The 26,021-nt window shown below is 34.7% G+C and overlaps 1 protein-coding gene across 1 annotated transcript in view; it reads right to left on the bottom strand.

Annotated features, from left to right (window-relative positions):
• LOC108094405 (ubiquitin-conjugating enzyme E2 G1) overlaps positions 1–23,045 on the bottom strand; it is a 32,812-nt gene extending 9,767 nt beyond the window's left edge. Inside the window, exons 1-2 of the mRNA XM_017194971.2 lie at positions 22,843–23,045; positions 1,735–1,837 (exon numbers count right to left, since the gene is read on the bottom strand). Of these exons, the coding sequence (XP_017050460.1) occupies positions 1,735–1,837; positions 22,843–22,888 (149 nt within the window). The 5' untranslated portion in view covers positions 22,889–23,045. The remainder of the gene's footprint in view (positions 1–1,734; positions 1,838–22,842) is intronic.
• Between the last annotated feature and the right edge of the window lie 2,976 nt (positions 23,046–26,021).

Genomic DNA, 26,021 nt, shown 5'->3' with positions numbered 1-26,021 from the left:
CCCAACAAACATGGCCAACCTTTGGGAACAAGTAACAGCGGAATGGAAGCAAATCACTGAAGATGTTATACAAAATTTGGTAGAGAGCAAGACAAACAGCATTAATCAAAATATTGCTAATAAGGGGCCGTCCATAAACCTCGTGACGCTAATTTTTGGCTTTTTTGACCCCCCCCCCCCTATGTGACGCATCACATATACAAATTACAACTTCCTTACAACAAACCGTGACTCTCTGATGAACCCCCCACCCCCCTAGGAGCGTCATGAGGTTTATGGACGGCCCCCTAAGGGTTTGTGGACCAACTATTAAAATGGATTTATTAATTTATTTTTTTAAAACGTGCAAAACACTCATTTTTGCTCGCCACTGTAGCTTTTATATGAACAATTGTCGTTAATAAACAAATCGACATAGCTTCGATGTTGTTTAGCCTCAACGTATTTGATTCTACATATTTGATTACTGCAAAAAAACAAGAATGGAAACTAGCTTCGGCAAACCGAAGCTTATAGGTTTGCCGAAGCTAGTTTCCATACTTTTTTTTTTTTCTATAGATAAAGCCGTCCTATTTTAGCCGTTCCGTTTTCCGTTGGTAAAGTTACATTGAGATACATTTAAACTGAAAGACCAGTTTGCGATGAAACGGAAAGACGAACAGATAACATGTTTTTGTTCTTCAACCCCTAAAATTGGCATTTTTCGGTCGTGTATTCCGTGCGGTAAATCGCTTATTTCAGCTGTTTTACAGTTTGCACTCAAAATGCCAAAATTTACGGGTTTACGGACAAAAAGCACCGTATGTACCACTTGCGGTAAATACGAGACGACACTCGTGAATAGCTGCCCTCGTTCTTACCGTAAGGTACTATAATACCGACTTAGATGGTGATGCTGACTTCAGCGATGCAAACTACTTGCTAAAATTATAATACCCTCTGTAAGGGCATAGAAATTTGCCACGTGCACTATTCGAAATTGGTAAATTGTTTGGCAGCTATAGTTTTAAACATTTCGGTTTTAGCGATAAATAAGTTGAAAAATAATGACTTCGACTTTTTCGGCTGTCTTCAGATTTTTATAAAACTTAATTCGTAGTTCAAAAGTCGCTCAAGGGGGGTAAGGTTTTCAAAATTTTTTTTCCATTTAAAAAAAAAAAAATTATCTTAAAGACCAATACGTTGCGAATAATGTGTAAAAATGTTGAGTCAATTAGAGTCAAACTAACGGATTTACAGCGTTTTAAACGACCGAATTTGGTCGTATTTTCACGTATAAAAAATCGGTATTCCCGAAAACATTATTTTGAGAGTCGGTGAACATCAGAACTAAAAATCTACTGAACCGATCCTTTTCAAATTTTTAACACAAATTCTCCACATAAATACGCAAGTAATCAAAAAAGTTTTTTTAATTTTTAATTTTTTTTCTATTTTTAAAAAATAAATTAACAGCGATAAAAATTCAAACAGCCTTTTTTTGGGCTTTAAAACTTTACCACACAGTTTGAGAAGACACTGTAAAAGCTATATACAACAAACTTATTAGAAAGCACATTTTATGTCGATGAAGGAAAAGTATCCTATATCTACATAGGGATTACTAAAAATGCAACTTTTTTCTTTTAAGAATATACTTAAAAGACAAAAGTTGCATTTTCAATTCAATTCGAAAACCAGGGTTTTCAACTTTGAGGCTTAGTATAAATTACAAAAAAAACATTGACAACATACTACAATGTATCTGGTGGTCCAATTATTAAGACTTCCCACCGAAATATATCATTTTCATCTATGAGACCAGCTGAGAATCCTTCCACTGGATTTTTGTTCAATTCTGAAACGAAAAAAATACAAATAGATAGTTTTAATTAATTGTTTCAGTTCAAGCAAATCGTGCCAGTATGATCAAAAAATAAAGCGGTTAATTTTTATACCCGTGCAGAGAGCAAAATAATTTCAGTCGTAAGTTTTCAACGGAGTAAAGGAGACATCCCAGAACCAATTAAGTATATAAATTCTTGATCAGCATCACGATCTGAATTGAAATACGTACATATGTACACCGTCTGTCCTCCTGTCTCTCAGTTTTAAAGCTATCTTGATATAACTTTATCTAAAGGTGTATAGTATATACGGGCTGGATCGGGCGACTATTTCGGATAGCTCCCATACGAGAGAACGAAAAAAAAATGATCACGCCGTTGTTTTTGATCACAGCGACTTGAGTTCTACCAGATGGTGTTTTTTAGCGCTATGGATTTTCGTATTTAATTTTATCAAAATCAGATAAGTATATCATACAAAAAAGATGAAAAATTTTATATTTAAGTAATGGAAAAAAATGATAACTTTTTGGTTTTTATCCCACGAACATGATTTTTAAAACATCCAGTTTTTAAACTTCCCTTGGAATCTATATATATAAAAGCAAGTTGTGTTAGTTACACCACTTATAACTTAAGAACGGCTGAACAGATTTGGCTGAAAATTGGTAGGAAGGTAGCTTAGAGCCCGGAATAGGACTTAGGGTACTTTTTATTCCGTTCGACATACCAAAAATCGCATATAAACTGAGTTATTACCTCATCACACTGACAAGCACACTACCATAGCATTTTAACTCAATTTTTTTTGAAGTGAATTGAACTTATTTGTGATTTTGGTGAATTGAAGTGAAATGAAGTTTTTCGTGCTTTTTGTGAATTGAAGTGAAGGGAAGTTTAATTAATAATGCCGACATTTCCCGACAAAGCCGTAATGCAAGAAGACTACGAAATACTGCAAATGGAAGGTCTGAAGAAGAACAAAACATTGAACGTGAACAGAACCGCGTTAGTATGGGTCGACTTCGTGCTTCTCAATCAGCAGAGCAAAGAGAGGCAATCCGTAATACGGCTCGGTTGACAATGCAGAATCGTCGAGCTTACAACAGAGGTCAAGAAATAGATCATTTGCGACGCAGAAGAAATTTATCAAGTGCTGATTTGAATCGAGCAGCGTTTCAATACGATTGCATCACTGATTACAGCTTGCATCCTAGCGTTTGCATTGGGCAAATGGACGTTGTTTGCGAGTATTGCGGTGCACTGAAGTTTTCCGGAGAAACGCCTGGATTATGCTGCTTTAATGGTAAAGTTAAATTGCCATTGTTGACTCCGCCACCTGAGCCATTGTATTCGTTGCTTTGTGGTGAAACACAAGAATCACGCCACTTTCTTGCAAATACCCGAAAATACAATGGTTGTTTCCAAATGACGTCATTTGGGGCAGATATTATCGAAGAACGAGGATTTAATCCGACATTTAAGGTTTTTTTTTTGTTTGTATTACATAGAATATAGTTAAAGAATAACTTACTTTATCTTAGATACAAGGGCAGATTCACCATCGAATTGGATCATTACTACCTTTCGAAGATACACAAAAAAAATTTTTACAAATATATTTCATGGGCAACATGGAAGAACAACTTGATCGACGTCTAGCGATCAATGAAGGGATGAACCGAGCAATTCTTCAAGACATGCAGTGTCTGCTTCATGAACATCATGCGATGGTCAGGTTGTTTAAGAGTGCTTTAGAGCGCATGCCAAATGATGACTATAAAGTTGTCATAAAAGCAGATAAACGACCATCTGGAACACACGATAGGACATTTAATGCTCCAACAATAGACGAAGTCGCCATCCTGATTGTGAACAATTTGATGAATGAGGAGATACATTATCGGGTTTTACTCTTGATCGAAGATAATATATGTGTTACCTCATGTGCGGTAATATATTAATCAGGTTAGAATGCCAGCGCCAAATCGTGAAATGAATGAGGCATTTAATCGAGAATTAGAACGGGAACGTGAATATGATCACCAGGAATTAAATTTATTAGTTCAAGCGAATGTACCCCTGTTGAATTCCCAACAGAAGAAAGTTTATAATACTTTAATGAAGGCAATCGATGAAGAAAATGGTGGTTTATATTTCCTAGATGCCCCTGGTGGTACTGACAAGACATTCCTCATGTCATTAGCTTTAGCAACTGTTCGGGCGAGATCCAACATAGCTGTTGCAGTTGCTTCTTTGGGAATAACAGCCATATTGTTAGAAGGATGCCAAACGGCTCATTCAGCATTAAAATTACCGTTAAATCTTCAAATTATTGAGGAACCAAAGTGTAATATTGCAAAACACTCGGAAATGGCCAAAGTTTTAATGGTATCGAAATAAAATTTTTCCTTTTCATATATAAAACAAAAAAAAATTTTCTTTATCTTTTAAACACCAAACGAAGTTTTACCTAAAACTATCGCCATCTGGTGGCGGAACGGAGTTCGCTGGGTTTACTAGTTGAGAATAAAAATTTCACAAAATCGGCCAACTACATCATATTCGGCTCGCCGAAGCTAGCTTTCTTTCATTTTTTAATTTTTCTTTTTTTATGCCGTCCGATCCAGTTATTTCCGTCTTATATACTGAGTCTGAGGTGTCTCCTTCACTTGTGACTGAAATTATATCACCCTCTGCAAGGATACAAAATATCCTGCTGTGCTTTCAAAGGCATAATAAAAAATTTTATTTTTTATTTATTTATATCTCGGGTTTTGGGGAAATTACAAAATACCACTCACCCATACTTAAGCTAAGCTATAACAATTAGGCTTTAAGCTTTACATGTTAATTATATACATTTTTTTTTAATGTCTTAAGGGGTTATATACCTTCTTTGTCGAAGAAAAAGAGGAAAGTTCGGATTTTTTTTTTAGGTATGTAGCAATTATTTAATTACACGGATGTTTTAATTTTTTGATAGTACACTTTATTAACAATGTTTGTGCAAAATTTCGTGGAAAAATATTAAATAGTTTTTAAGGGGTGGCTGTTTCCCTAAGAGGCCTTTTTTTTGAAGAGCCTTGCGGTGATAATTCCCCAGGTCGAACAGGTAAACCGAAACCATAAAAGTAAAAAAATTCCATTAGTTTAGTGTAATTCCTTGTGCTTGAACGAACGATTTTAAAATTTTTTGTTTTTTTATGCATACGGGAACGTTTTATGCTAAAAATGAGCTTTTTGGTCTCTAGAAATTTCACTAAAAAATTCATTTCGGCGAAAAAAAATTTGTGCGTGAAAAGTCGATCGTTCAAGCACAAGATAATTTCATTACAAACATTTGAAAAAAAATTTGAAGTAAATCGGTTCAGTAGTTTTCCGCCAATCCTTATCACCGCAAAGTCATTTTTCAAGAAACACCATTTCGAGATATTCGCGTTTAAAGTTTAAAGTTTAGTTTCGGGCCGCTACAAGGCGCGCGGTTAGGAGCGCTGTAACTTTTTTCTACTGCTCGAATCTCTATGAAAATTTGGGAAAATGTTCTCAAGGAGTTGTTCTTTAAGATAAAGCAATAAAAAATTTTTCGATTTTTTGAAAATAAAAAAAGGTATATAACTCCTTAAATTAGCATTAAATTTCAATTTTGAAAAATTCCATGGTGGCGAGGATATTTGTTGTGTTGAGTACTAGGGGATCTGCTGGATTTGAGGATGAAGTTTTATTTCTTTCAGCTATGTAAAGAGGACACTCTAATAGGATGTTACGTATTGTTATAATTGAGTTACAGCGTTGACATTGAGGGGGAGGTTGTTTGTTAAACAGGTGTTCTTTTGTTAATCTTGTGTGTCCGAACCTTAGTCTAAGGAATTTAAAGGATTTAAAGGGGAAAGGATTTCGTATTTATTTGTAAGCGAATTTCGTTGCTTTATGTAAGAGTATGACTGAATTTTAGGTTTTTGTTTAGATTTTTTTTATTTTTTTGTAGAATGTTTTGGAATGGGGTATGGGATGTGTATAAAAAATTATTTATAAATTTTTGCAGTGGTCAGTCAGGTCATGTCTCAACTCAATTGGAATTATTTCGGACTAATAGAGAAGATTTTTAATTGGCGTTAAGGGGTTATATCCAGTTGCGATTTTGAAGTACATAATCGACATTTTTTTTTGCCTATTTTGAAAGTATATATATCTAAGAAGATTATCTGAAAATTTCAAAGTATTCCGGTAAATAGTATTGGAGTAATCAGTGTATTTGTAAAGACGTCTCCCATGTAGTTCAACTGGTAGCCAAAACTTTAAATGCGTTTTTCTCGAAACTATGTCTTCAAAGTCGGTGAGGAAAATTTCTCAGAGACGGCTTGACCGATTGACTTGAAACTTTTACATTCTCTTCTTAGATATTTTTTTCAGGTAATGAGACTTGGAATTTTGGCTCCGACAAAAATTTCGATTTTTTTGCCACTTCAAAGTTGAAATTTTTGTGCCAAAAACAAAGTTTTATGTTTGGGAAGCCGCCATTTTGTCAAAAATCAAAATTTTGAAAATCCCAAGTCTCATTACCAGCATTTGTCTATTCTTCGTAATCCTTCTGTTTTTTTTTATTTCTGATCATTTGGACCGGAGATATTTTCCTCACCGCAAAACCCTTTTTTGAAGTGGACCCTCGGGAGATCCTCTACAGGACCGACGGAGTCCAAAAATTTTTTTCTTTAAAAATGTATTCTAAAACTAGAAAAAATAAACTATCTTTTCGTATATAACACGTATACATACAATAAATAGCCTCTCCAAAAATAATTTTCAAAAAAGCTCATTTTTTTCGCCTCGCAACTGGATATAACCCCTTAAACGAAGTGCTCGAAAAGCTACTCTCAAGGCTGAGTTGTAGATATACTTTATTTTCTTTAGATGCGAGGGGGGCAGTTATCGTAAAACGAAAGGCAATAATCTATCTTACACATTATAAGGGAATTAATAGTATTAATTCGACTCCTGGCATTGCAGTTGTATTTTTGGTTCCCTAACCATTTTATAATATTTAGTCTTTTAGCGATTTGAACAACCAGTGATTCTATACATTCTTTCCACCTATGTATAACCTATAACCTATTGTTATAGTTAGCCCAAGAATACTGAGGGAGAGGATAAACTTGAGATTTGATGTGAAAATTGCATTTGTGCTTTCTGCAAATATGCAGGCGTTTACATTTCTGTACAGAGTTTTGCTCCGGATTACTCGCACCAACTCAATATATCACTAAAAAGTGGATTGATAGTAATTGATTTAAACTTTCCGCTTACTTTCTTTACAATAGTAAAGTTACTATTGTACCTCAATAGTGCGGCAAAGTTTGTTGTAGGCAATTAAGAAAAGGATAAGTTACAATGGAGATCATTGCGGGATCCCATTGTAAAGTGGTCGGTTTTCTGAAAACTTATTGCTGATTTGAACTTTAATTTTGCGATTGGTAAGGAAGTTCTTTATGTAGTTTATCAATTTGCCGCCAATTTTCCATCTTAATAGCTCGTCAATTACACTGTGCGACAAAATTTAACGAAATGTTTGTTTAAGTTACTTTTTTGATTGTTTTCGGTTAAGATGCATAAATTATGCACAAAAATATCTATGCCACCTTCTAAGTGATAGGATTTCTTTTTTTATGATAAATTTTATGAAATTATTATTATGAAAATAATTAACACAAATAATTATTTTTTTTTTACTTCCAATAAACTATTATTTTTTTTTAAAGTGAATTTTTTTCCAGATTTTTTTGGCTTTTTCAGAGGTATCCTCGCGTAACAAGTTCCATACGTAGTCGCCCAGAGTAAAGAGCTGGGAGAAAAAAAATTTAAAGCATTGTTATGAAAGCCTAACGGTATATTTGCTTAATACATTTTAATTAATAGATATTGAACTTGCATAAAACGCTTATAACGGTGAAAAAATATTTTCCCACTATGTGATTATAAGGCTGTGAAATATGCAAAAACACGCGTTTTTGGGACATTAGAGTGTGCGTAGAAGCTGATTGGCTATTGATATTAACAAATCCAAAAACTTATATTCTTATTTTGACTAGTAGAAGTGAAAAATAAGAAAAAATCAACTTAAACATTTTTTTGTCGCACAGTGTTATAGCATGGATACCTATTTTGCCATGAGCTCATAAGATCAAAATCAAGGCTTATTTCCGATAAACGGCATCTCATAGATAGGGATGTCTTAGTCTGATAGTCTAACAGACAGATACTGACATGCCCTTTCGAAAGCCAAGCTGTCGACTATCCAGAACAGGGGCGGAGGCAGGGGGTGCCCGGGGGGGTCCGGACGCTATCGAGGATGCTGTTATAAAGGTTGAACAAGCGAATTGTTCATGATTTGCTGAGATTTTTTATCATCGGGTATGAAATTCGGTCATGCCCTGGGGTCTTACCTTTAAGTTCATTTAGCGCTGTTTTGAATTCTATTAATGTGATTTCTTTCTCTAGCATGAGAGCTTTCGAAGAAGTTCCATAAATGATAATGTCGGAATTTATTTTTTCTTTGCTCTTTTCGGAAAGAGTCGCTGAAGTGTCGGAAGATGATTCGAGTTGAGCAGAAAGCCGATTACGGTAAAAAAAAAAATTCCGAGTTGAGCAGAAACGATTTTTGGACATAAAAAATGAACATCCGTGTTGAGCAGAAACGATTTTTGAACATAAAAAATGAACGCCCGAGTTGAGCATAAAACCGATAACGGTAAAAAAAAAAACATCCGAATTGGGCAAAATCGGATGTTCATTTTTTATGTCCAAAAAGAGTTTCTGCTCAACTCGGACAATTTTTTGCAATTTTCTGCTCAACTCGGCTAGCCCCGATGATTCTGACCAATGAAGGGCAAAAAGTTAGACTATGGATTGCTTATTAATGATGTTTAGGATGGGATTGAGGGGGAAGATATGCAGTTATTTTTTCTTTAGCAGAATGTGTTAATATTTGCCCAAATCTTTGAGGAACTTGAGCTGGGGTTAATTTCTGTCGTGAAATTTAACAAGGATTCCCGTTTAGCTTGTTTTAATTCCCTCCTGAATCGGGCCTTGTTTCTTTTAAACCGTATGATGTTCTCCGTATTTACGTTCCTTTTTAATGGGTTCCATGCTTTGGTTTTGCTGACTTTGAGTTTTTTCAGACTTTTGTTCAACCATGTAACCGTTTTGGTTCTATTGCCATTAGGTGTTGTTTGGGTAATAGCTAAGTTTGCGCTTTGCCGTATAATTTTTATGATATTAGCAGCTTCTTGATTGACTTTGGTGGAAATTGGTCTTTCGTTATGGAACTTTTTAGAAAGTGTTGCGAAGATGGTCCAGTATGCTGATTCTAACTTGGGACGTCTTATGTAGTTTTCGGAGCGTTCATAATAAAATAAGTTTATGTGAATTGGAAAGTGGTCACTTCCAAAGAGATCCTTGTCTGTTTTCCATTTAGTATGGGTGACTAGGTTGGCGGTTATTATTGTAAAAACCACGAATGTCAATGAGTGATGTGTCGAAAAATGGGTTGGTGATTCATCGTTTAAGGCTATTAAATTGGATTGGGAAATAAAACTGCAAATCTGGGGTAAGGTTTTAAAGGCCAAAAAAGGGCTATATTTGTTTTTTTTTTTTTTTTTGCGGCGAAGTCAGTGATTTTATTTTATTGAGCTTAATTACATGTTATTGCTCAAATTTTGAAGAGTATTATTAAAAAAAATAATACAAAATATTAAGAAAAAAGCCTGTGACAGTTAATCTTCCAAAGCGCCTAAAAAAAGTTGTTTTCTGGTGAACATCATAGGGCGTTAACGGATCATCATAAAAAAATGATATGCGTTGTAAAGATAATAAATTTCCCGAGGCAATCGGGAAGAGTTCAAAAAATTATTTTTTTTTTTAATTTTTGCAGCACTTGGAAGTCAAAAGTGCGATTTTAGCTCCAAAAATCGCTGTTAATTTATTAAAAAAAAAAAAAAAAAAAAAAACTCTTTTGATTACCTGCGTATATTTGTGTTAAAAATTTGAAGAGAATCGGTTCAGTAGATTTTGAGTTCTAATGTTTAACGACTCTCAAAATAACGTTTGCGGGAAAGTCGATTTAAAGTATTTTTATACATCAAAATAAGTCGAAATTCGGTCGTCTAAGGCAGGTTCTCATCTTGGGCAAAAAAAAAATTGATTTTTTTTTGGCTTATCGTATAGATATATGTTCCGAAAATGTTCTCAAAAAATTTCAGATCCAAAATATTACAAAAGTTACAGGCCCTTACATGGTGCACATGTCGATCACCGGCCATTGGAAGCCAAAACTTTAAACGCGTTTATCTCGGAACCACGTTTTCGGACCTTACGGAAGTAATTGAAGGCGTTTGGGTTAACCAATCGTCATCAATTTTTTTTTTAAATATTCCTAATTGTTTCCTTTAACTAGGGAACGAATTAGGATTATCCAAAAATATTGAAAACTGTTTAATTCAGAAAATAATTAGTGAGAAAAAAAGCGCGAAAATCGAAAAAAGCTAAAAACTTTTGCAATTTTCATTTTTTTTTCTGATCCTAGTTCATTTATGCACAGTACTGTACACTTTAAGAATCTTTTCGGTTTTTGTGATCCCGATTACCCGATTTGGCTGAATCACTTCCGTAAGCGGGACACCTTTTTGCCGAAATGTTGCAACTGAGGTACGCTCCCTCCCGCCCCTTTTTTGATTTTTCAATTTTGAAATTTTTTTCGCAAAATAAATATGTTTTCAAATAAAGTTACAAATTTCAGATTTTTATCTTTAACACCGTTTTCTCAAAACAATTTTTTTTTAAAATGTCAATTTTTGGCCCTACAAGGTGAGAACCTGCCTTAATTGCAACAAGAAACGAAGCTAGCTTCGGCAAACCGAAGCTTATATATCCTTGCAGTCATCAAATATGTCAAACAAAATACATAAATGCTAAAGAACACCGAAGCTTTGACGTTTTCTATTATTGTTCTATATTTTCGACTATAGTTCATATGGCAGCTATATTATATCGACGCATTTCCGAGAAAGTATCGTATGTCGCTTTTTTTCGAAATTGAGATTTTCATGGAAAATTGTTAGGCACCTAATGTCTCACTACCCTGTGAAATATTATAACTGAAAACCCTATAGTTCCGATAAAAATTAAGTTTCAATTTTATCGTATGTTACAGTGCTTTTCAATGTGCGCGCGATTTGTATGTCCATACAAATTTTTTTTTTCACTTGCATGGAAATACTTTAAACGCACAAAAATTAAGAAAAACAATAACAAACAAATCGCTCAACATCTTATGATTTTGCTTATTGTTTGTTCCTCTTTAAGCCGTTAATTCACGGTGTACGTTTTTATATTCACTTATTTTACTAATGATAATTGAAGATGTTAGAGCTTAAGGGGTTATATACCTTTTTCAGACTCAAAAAATCGAAAAAAATTTTATGATTTTTTTTTGATGTACATACTTTCAACAATTTTTCTGCAAAATTTTTTAGAGATCGGGGCACTAGAACCTAAGATACAGCCGTTCATAGCGCACGGTGAACATGACTACCTAATGTCCACCTAAAACTTTAAACGCGATTATCTCGGAGTCGCATTTTTGAGAAAAGGCCATTGCGGTGAGCACGATATCTCGGTAACCACTACATCGATCGATTTGAAATTTTGGGGGATTGTTTGTAGATACAATAGCTAGTTCGTGAACGAAGGAATTTTTTTTTGACAAATTTTTCTATTTTTTTGCGACAAAAAACTAAATTATTAGACCTCGAAAAATCGGTTTTTTTGAAAAAATAATCACTGTAACTGTAAAAAATTTTTTTTCGTAAAATCCTTCGTTCACGAACTAGGTAACACTATATACTAACGTAGTTTTTTTCATTTTTTTTTTTTAAGTTGAGCCGTTTTCTTGTTTTCATGCTCACCGCAAGCCTCTAATGAAAAAAGGACTTCTGCGGGAAGGACTATAACTTCCACAATACTCAAAATTTTCACTCGAAATTTTATACGAATTAAGTTAAGGACACGTACTTTGATAAAATTTTTATTGAATTTAAATAAAACAATGGTAACATGCTAAAAAAAAATAAATAAAAACCATGTATTTGTGTAAGATATTTAAATAATTGTTTATATTATTATTTATATTATTAGCTAGTAGTTTGTGTGTTGTTTATGTACGTGTAAGTGAGTATTCGTTATTGTATAAAATGTGTCGATTAACGTCATTAAAATTGATTTTAACTAACAAAATGTTCAAAATTATAGCCCGTAAACTCATTAGTGCCGTATAGCGATAGCGATGACAATGACGAAAAGTGCTGCGTTGGAGAACGTGGTCTTAAAAGAAAGTTTGCCTAGCAAAGATGTTCAAAAATATATAATAACAAGAAAGGAAGCTAGCTTCGGCAAACCGAAACTTATATACCCTTGCAGTCATCAAATATGTCGATCAAAATGCATAAGGGCTAAGCAACATTGAAACTATGACGATTTTTCTTTTACTTTTCCATATTTTCGAATATTGTTCGTATGGCAGCTATATGATATAGTTGTCCGATTTTGATGAAATTTTATATGCAATTCAAGAGCAGTTAGAAAACTCTATATTCCAAAAACTATGCTTGTCTGATGAAAAACAGCGATTTTATAGTTTTATTTCCCGTATTTCTATATAGATTTTTCGATCTTTCCTAAGGCCGCTATATGATAACGTTGTCGGATTTTAATGAAATTTTTTTATCGATTCAAGGGTTATTAAAAACCTCCATGTTTTCAAAATCACGATCGTGGGATTAAAAACAACGATGTTATACAGTAGAATCCGCTTATAGCGACTTTCAAGGGACCGACGATTTTTCGTCGTTATACCCGGAAGACGCACTAAGCAGAAGGATTTAAGTGTATAAGTCTGTCTGGGGACCAATCAAGCCATCGAGTTTTCGTCGCAATATCCGGACGGACACTATAAGCGGAGTCGTTATAACAGGATTCTACTGTAATTTGTTTCATTATTTATATATATATAATTTTGATCTTTTGTATGGCAGCTATATGGTGGAGTTATCCGATTTTGATAAAATTTTATACAAAATTCAATAGTGGCTAGAAAACGCCATCTAGAAGGAATCAAGTCGATCTGATCAAAAACAACGGCGTTATAATTTTATATTTCAATCTCTTGTATGGGAGCTATCCTATATAGTTGCCCGATCCGGCCCCTTCCGACATATATACTGCGTGCAATAACTACACACCTTTTGGGAAAGTTTCAGCAAGATAGCTTTAAAACTGAGAGACTAGTTTGGGAAGAAACGGACAGGAGGACAGACGGACAGACAGACAGACGGACAGACGGACAGACGGACAGACGTACAGGCGTATTTCGATTCAGATCGTGATGCTGATCAAGAATATATATACTTTATGGGGTCTCAGGTGTCTCCTTCACTGTTATACCATCCAACAACCACCAAATTCACCGGATTTAGCTCCCTGCGACTTTTACCTGTTCAGTCGACTTAAAAAAGCCCTCCGCGGAACGCGTTACAGCAGCCGAGATGAGATCATGGAAAAATCGAAGATGACTCTGATGGCCATACCGCGAGCTGACTTTAAAAAGTGTTTTGAGGATTGGATCAAGCGCTGGCATAAGTGCGTTGCAGTCGATGGGGAGTACTTTGAAGGGGACAATATTGATTTTAATGAATAACTTTGTATTTTTGATTTTATAAATAAAAGTCGGGAACTCTTTGATTAAGGGAGTATATCTCAAATGGTTATCCGGCACGCATTAAAAAAAAAACGAATATCTGTGAGACCCAAAAAAAAAAAGACACCACATACTAAAACTGATGGGTCTAAAATAGAAATTGTAAATGATTTGATACAACAAGAAAGGAAGCTAGCTTCGGCAAGCCGAAGCTTATATACCCTTGCAGTCATCAAATATTTCGAACAGAATACACAAAGACTAAACAACATCGAAGCTATGACGCCTTTTCTATTAAGTTTCCATATTTTTGACTATTGTTCATATGGCAGATATGTATATAATATAGTTGTCCGATTTTGATCAAATTTTATTTGTTATTCAAGAGACGTTAGAAAACTCTATATTCCAAAAATCATTTTCTGATGAGAAATAACGATGTTATCATTTTCTTTCCATCAATTCTATATATAATATATTTTTTGATCTCTCCTATGGCAGCTATATGATAGAGTCATCCGATTTCGATCAAAGCCAAAACTTTAAACGCGTTTATCTCGGAACCACGTTTTCGGACCTTACGGAAGTAATTGAAGGCGTTTGGGTTAACCAATCGTCATCAATTTTTTTTTTTAAATATTCCTAATTGTTTCCTTTAACTAGGGAACGAATTAGGATTATCCAAAAATATTGAAAACTGTTTAATTCAGAAAATAATTAGTGAGAAAAAAAGCGCGAAAATCGAAAAAAGCTAAAAACTTTTGCAATTTTCATTTTTTTTTCTGATCCTAGTTCATTTATGCACAGTACTGTACACTTTAAGAATCTTTTCGGTTTTTGTGATCCCGATTACCCGATTTGGCTGAATCACTTCCGTAAGCGGGACACCTTTTTGCCGAAATGTTGCAACTGAGGTACGCTCCCTCCCGCCCCTTTTTTGATTTTTCAATTTTGAAATTTTTTTCGCAAAATAAATATGTTTTCAAATAAAGTTACAAATTTCAGATTTTTATCTTTAACACCGTTTTCTCAAAACAATTTTTTTTAAAAATGTCAATTTTTGGCCCTACAAGGTGAGAACCTGCCTTAATTGCAACAAGAAACGAAGCTAGCTTCGGCAAACCGAAGCTTATATATCCTTGCAGTCATCAAATATGTCAAACAAAATACATAAATGCTAAAGAACACCGAAGCTTTGACGTTTTCTATTATTGTTCTATATTTTCGACTATAGTTCATATGGCAGCTATATTATATCGACGCATTTCCGAGAAAGTATCGTATGTCGCTTTTTTTCGAAATTGAGATTTTCATGGAAAATTGTTAGGCACCTAATGTCTCACTACCCTGTGAAATATTATAACTGAAAACCCTATAGTTCCGATAAAAATTAAGTTTCAATTTTATCGTATGTTACAGTGCTTTTCAATGTGCGCGCGATTTGTATGTCCATACAAATTTTTTTTTTCACTTGCATGGAAATACTTTAAACGCACAAAAATTAAGAAAAACAATAACAAACAAATCGCTCAACATCTTATGATTTTGCTTATTGTTTGTTCCTCTTTAAGCCGTTAATTCACGGTGTACGTTTTTATATTCACTTATTTTACTAATGATAATTGAAGATGTTAGAGCTTAAGGGGTTATATACCTTTTTCAGACTCAAAAAATCGAAAAAAATTTTATGATTTTTTTTTGATGTACATACTTTCAACAATTTTTCTGCAAAATTTTTTAGAGATCGGGGCACTAGAACCTAAGATACAGCCGTTCATAGCGCACGGTGAACATGACTACCTAATGTCCACCTAAAACTTTAAACGCGATTATCTCGGAGTCGCATTTTTGAGAAAAGGCCATTGCGGTGAGCACGATATCTCGGTAACCACTACATCGATCGATTTGAAATTTTGGTGGATTGTTTGTAGATACAATAGCTAGTTCGTGAACGAAGGAATTTTTTTTTGACAAATTTTTCTATTTTTTTGCGACAAAAAACTAAATTATTAGACCTCGAAAAATCGGTTTTTTTGAAAAAATAATCACTGTAACTGTAAAAAATTTTTTTCGTAAAATCCTTCGTTCACGAACTAGGTAACACTATATACTAACGTAGTTTTTTTTCATTTTTTTTTAAGTTGAGCCGTTTTCTTGTTTTCATGCTCACCGCAAGCCTCTAATGAAAAAAGGACTTCTGCGGGAAGGACTATAACTTCCACAATACTCAAAATTTTCACTCGAAATTTTATACGAATTAAGTTAAGGACACGTACTTTGATAAAATTTTTATTGAATTTAAATAAAACAATGGTAACATGCTAAAAAAAAAATAAATAAAAACCATGTATTTGTGTAAGATATTTAAATAATTGTTTATATTATTATTTATATTATTAGCTAGTAGTTTGTGTGTTGTTTATGTACGTGTAAGTGAGTATTCGTTATTGTATAAAATGTGTCGATTAACGTCATTAAAATTGATTTTAACTAACAAAATGTTCAAAATTATAGCCCGTAAACTCATTAGTGCCGTATAGCGATAGCGATGACAATGACGAAAAGTGCTGCGTTGGAGAACGTGGTCTTAAAAGAAAGTTTGCCTAGCAAAGATGTTCAAAAATATATAATAACAAGAAAGGAAGCTAGCTTCGGCAAACCGAAACTTATATACCCTTGCAGTCATCAAATATGTCGATCAAAATGCATAAGGGCTAAGCAACATTGAAACTATGACGATTTTTCTTTTACTTTTCCATATTTTCGAATATTGTTCGTATGGCAGCTATATGATATAGTTGTCCGATTTTGATGAAATTTTATATGCAATTCAAGAGCAGTTAGAAAACTCTATATTCCAAAAACTATGCTTGTCTGATGAAAAACAGCGATTTTATAGTTTTATTTCCCGTATTTCTATATAGATTTTTCGATCTTTCCTAAGGCCGCTATATGATAACGTTGTCGGATTTTAATGAATTTTTTTTATCGATTCAAGGGTTATTAAAAACCTCCATGTTTTCAAAATCACGATCGTGGGATTAAAAACAACGATGTTATACAGTAGAATCCGCTTATAGCGACTTTCAAGGGACCGACGATTTTTCGTCGTTATACCCGGAAGACGCACTAAGCAGAAGGATTTAAGTGTATAAGTCTGTCTGGGGACCAATCAAGCCATCGAGTTTTCGTCGCAATATCCGGACGGACACTATAAGCGGAGTCGTTATAACAGGATTCTACTGTAATTTGTTTCATTATTTATATATATATAATTTTGATCTTTTGTATGGCAGCTATATGGTGGAGTTATCCGATTTTGATAAAATTTTATACAAAATTCAATAGTGGCTAGAAAACGCCATCTAGAAGGAATCAAGTCGATCTGATCAAAAACAACGGCGTTATAATTTTATATTTCAATCTCTTGTATGGGAGCTATCCTATATAGTTGCCCGATCCGGCCCCTTCCGACATATATACTGCGTGCAATAACTACACACCTTTTGGGAAAGTTTCAGCAAGATAGCTTTAAAACTGAGAGACTAGTTTGGGAAGAAACGGACAGGAGGACAGACGGACAGACAGACAGACGGACAGACGGACAGACGGACAGACGTACAGGCGTATTTCGATTCAGATCGTGATGCTGATCAAGAATATATATACTTTATGGGGTCTCAGGTGTCTCCTTCACTGTTATACCATCCAACAACCACCAAATTCACCGGATTTAGCTCCCTGCGACTTTTACCTGTTCAGTCGACTTAAAAAAGCCCTCCGCGGAACGCGTTACAGCAGCCGAGATGAGATCATGGAAAAATCGAAGATGACTCTGATGGCCATACCGCGAGCTGACTTTAAAAAGTGTTTTGAGGATTGGATCAAGCGCTGGCATAAGTGCGTTGCAGTCGATGGGGAGTACTTTGAAGGGGACAATATTGATTTTAATGAATAACTTTGTATTTTTGATTTTATAAATAAAAGTCGGGAACTCTTTGATTAAGGGAGTATATCTCAAATGGTTATCCGGCACGCATTAAAAAAAAAACGAATATCTGTGAGACCCAAAAAAAAAAGACACCACATACTAAAACTGATGGGTCTAAAATAGAAATTGTAAATGATTTGATACAACAAGAAAGGAAGCTAGCTTCGGCAAGCCGAAGCTTATATACCCTTGCAGTCATCAAATATTTCGAACAGAATACACAAAGACTAAACAACATCGAAGCTATGACGCCTTTTCTATTAAGTTTCCATATTTTTGACTATTGTTCATATGGCAGATATGTATATAATATAGTTGTCCGATTTTGATCAAATTTTATTTGTTATTCAAGAGACGTTAGAAAACTCTATATTCCAAAAATCATTTTCTGATGAGAAATAACGATGTTATCATTTTCTTTCCATCAATTCTATATATAATATATTTTTTGATCTCTCCTATGGCAGCTATATGATAGAGTCATCCGATTTCGATCAAATTTAAACCGAAATTCAATAGTAGTTATAAAACGTCATCTGGAAGAAATCAAGTCGATCTGATAAAAAAAACGGAGGGAGAGTTTTTTTTTTCAATCTCTCGTATGGGAGCTATCCGATATAGTCGGCTGATCCGGCTCGTTCCGACTTATATACTGCGTGCAATAACTACACAACTTTTTGGAAAGTTTCAGCAAGATAGCTTCACATAGAAACAGACAGCGGACCGACGGACAGACGTACAGTCGGATTTCGATTCAGATCGTGATGCTGATCAAGAATATATATACTTTATAGGGCCTGAGGTGCCTCCTTCACTGCGTTGCAAAACTTCTGACTGAAATTATAATACCCTTTGCTCTGCAAGGGTATAAAAATTACCAGCTGTGCCTTCGCACTATTGCCGCAAAAATAATATTAGGTTGTCAAAAAAGTCTTGCGGTATTTTCGCTAGTTGGCGCTGAAAGCGCGTAGTTTTTGTTTTATTCGTCGCATCAGGTCATAGTATACTTTTTGATTGATTGTCTTTTCTTTTAAGTCGTTCGTTAGTTACAGCGTCGCAATCATGGAGCAAAATAAAGAGAAAATACGGCATATTTTACAGTACTACTACGATAAAGGCAAAAGTGCATCTCAAGCCGCCAATAAAATTTGTGCAGTTTATGGACCCGATACAGTTTCCATTTCCACCGCACAACGATGGTTTCAACGTTTTCGTTCTGGTGTAGAGGTGGTCGAAGATGCGCCACGCTCCGGAAGGTCGAAAGAGACCGGCATAGTAGCAGCCGTAGCATCGGTCAAGAGCTGGGCATGAGTCATCAAACCGTTATTAACCATTTGAAGAAGCTTGGAGTCACTAAGAAGCTCGATGTGTGGGTACCCCACAAATTGACGCGAAAAAACATCTTTGACCGTATCGACGCATGCGAATCGCTTCTAAATAACAACAAAATCGACCCGTTTTTGGAGAGTATGGTGACTGGCGATGAAAAGTGGGTCACTTACGATAACGTATGGCGCAAACGGTCGTGGTCGAAAAGCGGTGAAGCGGCCCAGACGGTGGCCAAGCCTGGATTGACGGCCAGGAAGGTTCTTCTGTGTGTTTGGTGGGGTTGGCAGGGAATAATCCACTATGAGCTGCTCCCCTATGGCCAAACGCTCAATTCGGACCTGTACTGCCAACAACTGGACCGCTTGAAAAGAGCACTCATGCAGAAGAGGCCATCTTTGATCAACAGAGGCCGAATTGTTTTCCACCAGGACAACGCCAGGCCACACATATCTTTAGTGACGCGCCAGAAGCTCCGGGAGCTCGGATGAGAGGTTCTTTTGCATCCACCGTATAGTCCGGATCTCGCACCAAGTGATTACCACCTGTTTCTGTCCATGGCGAACGCGCTTGGTAGTCTGAAGTTGGCCACAAGAGAGTCCTGTGAAAATTGGCTCTCCGAGTTTTTTGTCAATAGGGAAGCGAGCTTCTATGAGAGGGGCATTATGAAGTTGGCATCTCGTTGGGAACGCGTCATCGAACAAAACGGCGCATATTTGACTTGAATCGCATTATTGTAACCAATTTTATGAACAATTGAAAATTCAATAAAAATACCGCAAGACTTTTTTGACAACCTAATATATATATATGTATTTCTCTCTTTCCTATGACAGCTATATGATATAGTCATCCGTTTTGATAAATTTTAATACGAAATGCGATAATAGTTAAAAACACCATCTGGAAGAAATCAGGTGGATATGATCAAAAACAACCGAGTGTTAATATTTTTTGTAATCGCTCGTATGTAAGCTTTTCGATATGGCTGCCCGATCCGGCCCGTTCTGACTTATATACTGCGTGCAATAACTACACAACTTTTGGTAGTTTAATGAAGATAGCTATAAAATAGAGAGACTAATTTACATAGAAACATAGAACAGAAACTGACGGACAAATGTACAAACGTTATTCGATTCAGATCGTGATCTGATCAAGAATATATATACTTTATGGGGTCTGAGGTGCCTCCTTCACTGCGTTGCAAAAATCTGACTGAAGCTATAATACCCTTTGCTCTGCAAGGGTATAAATATCAATGGAAGAAATATTGCACCATAGTTATGATTTTCTTTTCGTTATTTTTGTTATCTTTCCTATTAAAGTTGTCGAACCTAGGAAGTTCGGACATATACTAGAAGAAATATTATGCCACCGTTATAATTTTCTTCTCATTACTTTCTGGAGCTTTCCTACGATGTACCTGCAATAGCTACAAGACATTTGGCAAAGTTTCAGCCAATTCTCTTTAAAAATGAAAAACTTGTTCAGTTAGAAACAGACAGACGTCGATGTCTAAATCGACTCAGACGTGATGCTGATCGAGAATATATGTATTTGCTATATGGGGTCGGAAGTGTCTCCTTCACTACGTTGCAAACTTCAGACCAAATAATGAACATTCTTACATACAGTGTATCACATTAATATTCGGTTTTTCATTTTCTCAATTTCAAATGCAAAGAAAAAGATTAAAAATTTTAATGGAAAACGAAAGCTTTTTTTATTATCTATTCATAGATACACATACAATAAAAAAATAATACAAATTAAAAATAAAATTAAACAAAAAACAACTCAAAATTCAGGTTACATTAATATTCGGTATTTCCTATAGAACTAAGAAAAAACTATTTTATCTAAAAATTAAATTTATTTTAATATTAGGTGTGATACCCATTATATTTAATGATATCGCTTAAACGTTTTGGCATATTTAAATAAATTGTTTTGGTGTATTCACCGCCAATTTTCGCCCACTCTTCTGAAGCCGTTTTTTTTTAGTCCGCTAAAGAAGATATCGGCGTTTGGTGTACACGGCGGTCCAATTCACTTCCAAATTTTTCAATGGGATTGAGATCAGGTGATGGGAGCGGCGTTTCAAAGACCTTTGGACAGTTTTAAAGCAACCAGGACTTCTCTTTAAGGGCTTTGTGCTTTGGGTCATTGTCCTGATTTTATTTGAATGTGTTTCCAATAGCCATTTTCTCCGCCGACTCCTTAAAATTTTCTTTTAAAATTTTTGAATACTGATCTTGATTCATGATGTCATCAATAAACACCAAGTAACCCACTCCTTTCGTGGAAATGCAGCCCCAAACCATCACACTCCCACCGCCGTGTTTCACTGCTGGCCTTAGGTGATTTTTGTGCAGCTCTGTATTGGGCTTCCGCCAAACCATGGTCTTGCCGTAACTCCCGAAAAGATTGAATTTGCTCTCGTCTAGAAATATGGCCTCGTCCCACCAGTTTTGGTCCTTTTTAGAGTACTCCTGGGCAAAGTTTTTCCTCAACTTTCGGTTGCGCCCAGATATCAAAGGTTTTTTTTCGACCGATTCTGCCGTTGTACCCATGTATTTTTTTAAGTACGCTGAAACGTTTGCGCTGAAACTGCCTTCCCGTGATCGGCAAAGAGTTCAGTTGACAATTCTGAAGCACTAAGTCGAAGATTTTTTTTTTCACTTGTCGAACTATTTCGGCTTCTTCCCGATACGTTAATTTTTTTGGTTATCCTTTTTGCATAATAAGGCCACTCGCCCTTTATTTTTGAAGCGTCGGACGATGTTACCAACTGTATTGGGCTTCATTTCGAACATTTCCGCAGGTTCTTTGTAGGTCTTGCCCTCTAAGTGTGGCTGGGGGACAAGTTTTCGCTGCTCCAAGGATGCATTTTTAACTTTGCGTCCCATCTTGAAAATCGCTGCTGGTAGTAGTTTTTTTTTGGTTTGATCGTAGGAAATAAATACCAGCCATATGTATAATGCTCGGGAAAACCCATTTTCGGCGGAACTTCTGGCTCTGCAGTTGCCACATAGCTTTAACATAAGACTTACAATAAATACCGAATATTAGAGTAATGCCATTTATAAGCTTTTTTTCTTTTAGCTGTGATTCTTCTTTTAATTTTTAATAAAGTCCTAACATATATATAACTACCTAAGGCTAATATTACAAACTTTAATATACCATTTTTCAAATTTCGACTTTTTGTAGTATTATACATTTTATTCGCGTTTAAAGTTGCAAAATAAAAAACCGAATATTAATGTGATATACTGTACATACATATGTACATATGTATATACATGTAACAGTTTGTAAGAGAACGATATTAGTAATGCAGGTGATTGAACTTAATCAAACACAAATTGTAGTAGAATAATTCATTTGGATTATACTACCACTGAAACACCTTATTTGTTATTGATCGATAAGTACTGTTGAACTGCGGTTAAAATTTGTTAGTACAAATTCCTAGCTAGTGTGTCTTGTGAGCACGTTTTACTGAACTTATGCCATTGCGCAACGCAAACGTCAAAATAAAATGAATTAATCACACACAGAGACTGTAAGTTAAAATTGTAAGTCTTAAAAAACGCCACGTTAGTTTGATTACAACTGTAGAATGAATGTTTTTATCTATGTCAACAAAATTCTTCACGGGAAATATCCACATACATTAAATTTTTCAACAAACTTCTGGTTGAAGTTGCTAAATAGACATACATTTGAGAACATATGTATGTGTGAACATAAATTGTACATATATATAAACAAGTGAAGGCATTTAGAAAGGGGATCCTAAAGCATTTTGGTTTTTACAATGATTCACAATAATTTGATAAGCAAGTGACTAAAAATATAATAAGTAATATAGATATTTAATTCATTTTAAATAAATATACTTATATACATATGTATTATATATACGAGCATGAAGTTTAACTTACCTGCCAATTGCTTTTTTAACAGTAAAGATGACTGAAGTTCAGACATTATTATTTGTTAATAATGATATAGTTTTAAACCAACGCACAACGAATTTACACAAATAAAAATTGTATGTTTAAAAAGAAATACGTCCTCAAAATGTAAATATAATGATCGACCAACCGAATTTCCTGTCTTTAAAAGCCAAACAAAATTTAACTAGATTAGTACAAAATATATAAAATATATAGTGGAACGAAGAAAAAGAACATTTACTCGCAAAACTTATAACATATTCGCACACAACCTCATCTTATGCCAGATGGTGCACAATACTGTGCAGTGTTAAACTCCTGTTCCCAGGTTTCGCCCTTTAATATAAGCGTTCCTAACTATAAATGAAACCCAACGATTAATATCTGCATTTTATTGGTTGATTGAATACATACATATTGCTCGTATAGCCAGTACTTAATAATTGCATTTTAAAGATATTTTGTTTTCCTTCCAACAACAATAACGTTAATAAGCGAGAAACGTAGAAAAAACTAAAATATATTGGTGTTTTTTTTAAGTTAGCTGAAGGTAAGCCTTAAGCTTTTTGGCTGATAGTAAGATTTTGGATGAATAATCATCTTTTACTTATTTCGACCAAGCGCATGATGTTCTTTAAACTTTAGGGCTTTACGACTCTGTGGTATTCTCACATATTAATTAATTTTATTAAAATCTTAGACCGTTTATCTTTATGAACTTAGGGTCTTCAATTAAAACAACTTTTATTAATATTTAAAAGTTAATATACATGTGATGTATTATATAAAAAAATGTCTAAAAAATTGTAGTATATAAAAAATATTTGTGAAAATTAAATTTTAGTTATGGTGCGCTTTTAATAAATAATTTAATATTTGTTTATATTGTAGTTAGAATAGCTTATAAAACTAAAACTAACTAATGAAAGTTGCAGTACTAGCTGCTGAGGCCATCGACTGTCTGTAGGGGAGACCGGGGGGTCGTGAGACGCGCTTACAGCCCGGAACTAAAAAGCGTGACATCTACCAGCTGACTGCGAAACATCTTGCTTGTTTCCAATCTTCATATCCACATCACAAATATTCCGTTCATGCCGATTCCCTATGTCTTCCCAAATCGCAACTCCAATTTTGTGATCGAAAGTTTTGTAGACCGTTCGTGTTTGCTGTCTTTTCGCTTTGTTTGCATACATCTGAAACATTCCTTGGTGAGTAGCCTTTTGACACACGGAACAAATTTTGCATAAACATTTAATGCGTCCGTAAAGCAGTAGCCATATTTAAAATAAAGCTATTGGGGGGTCGTGAGAACGTTCTCGGGGGGTTATGAGACATTCTATTACCGCGTCATCTAGGAACATAAAATTGTATTTTATAGCCTGATATACAGGCAGGCTCCGGTTTTCACTTTCACAAGATTCTCTCGTTTTCGTTTTCAAAAACGAAAATTGGTGCTCCCGTTTTCACTATCACAAGATTTTTTCGTTTTCAAAAACGGGCAAGTTTTTTTTGTCGAAATGAAAAGTAAATGCCTTTTTCTACTTTAAATCGGTTCTTAATTGCAAAAGAAAAAAAATAGTTGACTCCTTGGTCTATTGATGTTCATTTCACATCATCAGTAGGTCAATCTAATTCGTATTTATTTTTTAAATAATTATTTTCTGACCCCATCTTGATTTCATACATAAAATATTTGCCGTCGGCAACAACAACTTTCGTTTTGCTGAGGGGCCGATAAATCTACTGCCAAAAGTTATCGTCAATGCTGCCGTACTTGTAGTGGAACAAAACAACCACTTAAAAATTCTTATAAAATGAAAACGAAGCTAAAATATTTTTAAAGAAAAGTTAAATAAGCTTTTATAAATAAATATGATTAATTTCAGTTGTTTGAACAGTGAGGAACGATGAAAAAATGAACCGTTCCGATAATGAAACGATGACAAAAAGTTTGTGAAAACCGGAGCACCTAAAACGAAAACGTACGTTTTCGCCCAAAAACGAAAACGAAAAAAAAAAGTGAAAACCGGAGCCTGCCGGATTAAGCTAGCGCGGGGCCTGTAGCAAATTCTGTCAAGGGGCCCTTGCTTTGCTTTAGGTTCTCAAGTTTAGGGTATTAAATAAAACAAAATTGTTACAAATACACTTTTCTGGATTTAATATGGGCAAATTTAGAGATAACACTTTCAATATCGACTTTTTTAAGCAAATCATGCTCTATATTCAACAAAGTGAGATGATTAAGACGTTCTTGGCCCATCGTGTTCCTTAATTCATTTTTAATACGTTTTAATGTTGAAAAAGTGATCATGAGAGACAAGTAAATGCGCAAGGCAATTTCTAAGTTTGGGAAACACGATTCTAACGAATTATTTAATAAAAGTTTATAAAATTGCTGTTCCAGAGGCTCCTGTTTCGTGCTGTCAATAACAGTAGCCACCTCTGTTTTCAGCAGCTCTGCGAACTGCACTAATTCGCCACCTAGGCTGTTCTCCAAATCATCTTTGTAAGCACTGACCATACTTGAGGATTTTTCCAAAATCTCTTCTGTTGTAAGAGATTTTAGCTGTCGAAATACTTTTAGTTAAAGCAGACAGTACGTTATCAATAATGACCAGGGCTAACAGAGTTATGTTCTTAAAAACGTAAAAATATGTATGGATTTATGGACAAAAAAATAGAGAAATATGGACGAAATATGTACGAAAAAGTTGACAAATATAGAATAAAATGGATAATAGGTAGTATAGACGAAAAAGGGATAAATTTAGGTATAAAAATGGATAAACGTAGACGATTATATCGATCATATTAACTTTTTATGACAATGAACAATTAGAAATCGCTACAAACAAAAGTGCGCCGTTTGTCTCAAAGATCATTGCAGCAAAATATGACATGTTGTGTCAGATTAGTAAAAACAAAACTACGGCGTTTGTCACTCAATATGTGTTTCTATGAAGAAAAGAATGCTCAGCATCGCAAGATGTAACAGGAGCATTTGCATATGCATTCAGTTCAGCAGGTTATAAATTCAGGATAAGATCGTCACCTTCTGTAGAACTATCAATGAGATATAGAATTAATCAATAACTTTACAACACTAGAATTTAAGAGACATAAGAACTGAAATCATGAAATATGGAATAAAAACTGAATCTTAA

This window comes from Drosophila ficusphila, unplaced genomic scaffold, assembly GCF_018152265.1.
Source record: "Drosophila ficusphila isolate 14025-0441.05 unplaced genomic scaffold, ASM1815226v1 contig_470, whole genome shotgun sequence".
NCBI classification, from domain to species: Eukaryota; Metazoa; Arthropoda; class Insecta; order Diptera; family Drosophilidae; genus Drosophila; species Drosophila ficusphila.
Note: the sequence above shows the minus strand (reverse complement) of the source record. Positions and strands in the feature narration are given on the sequence as shown.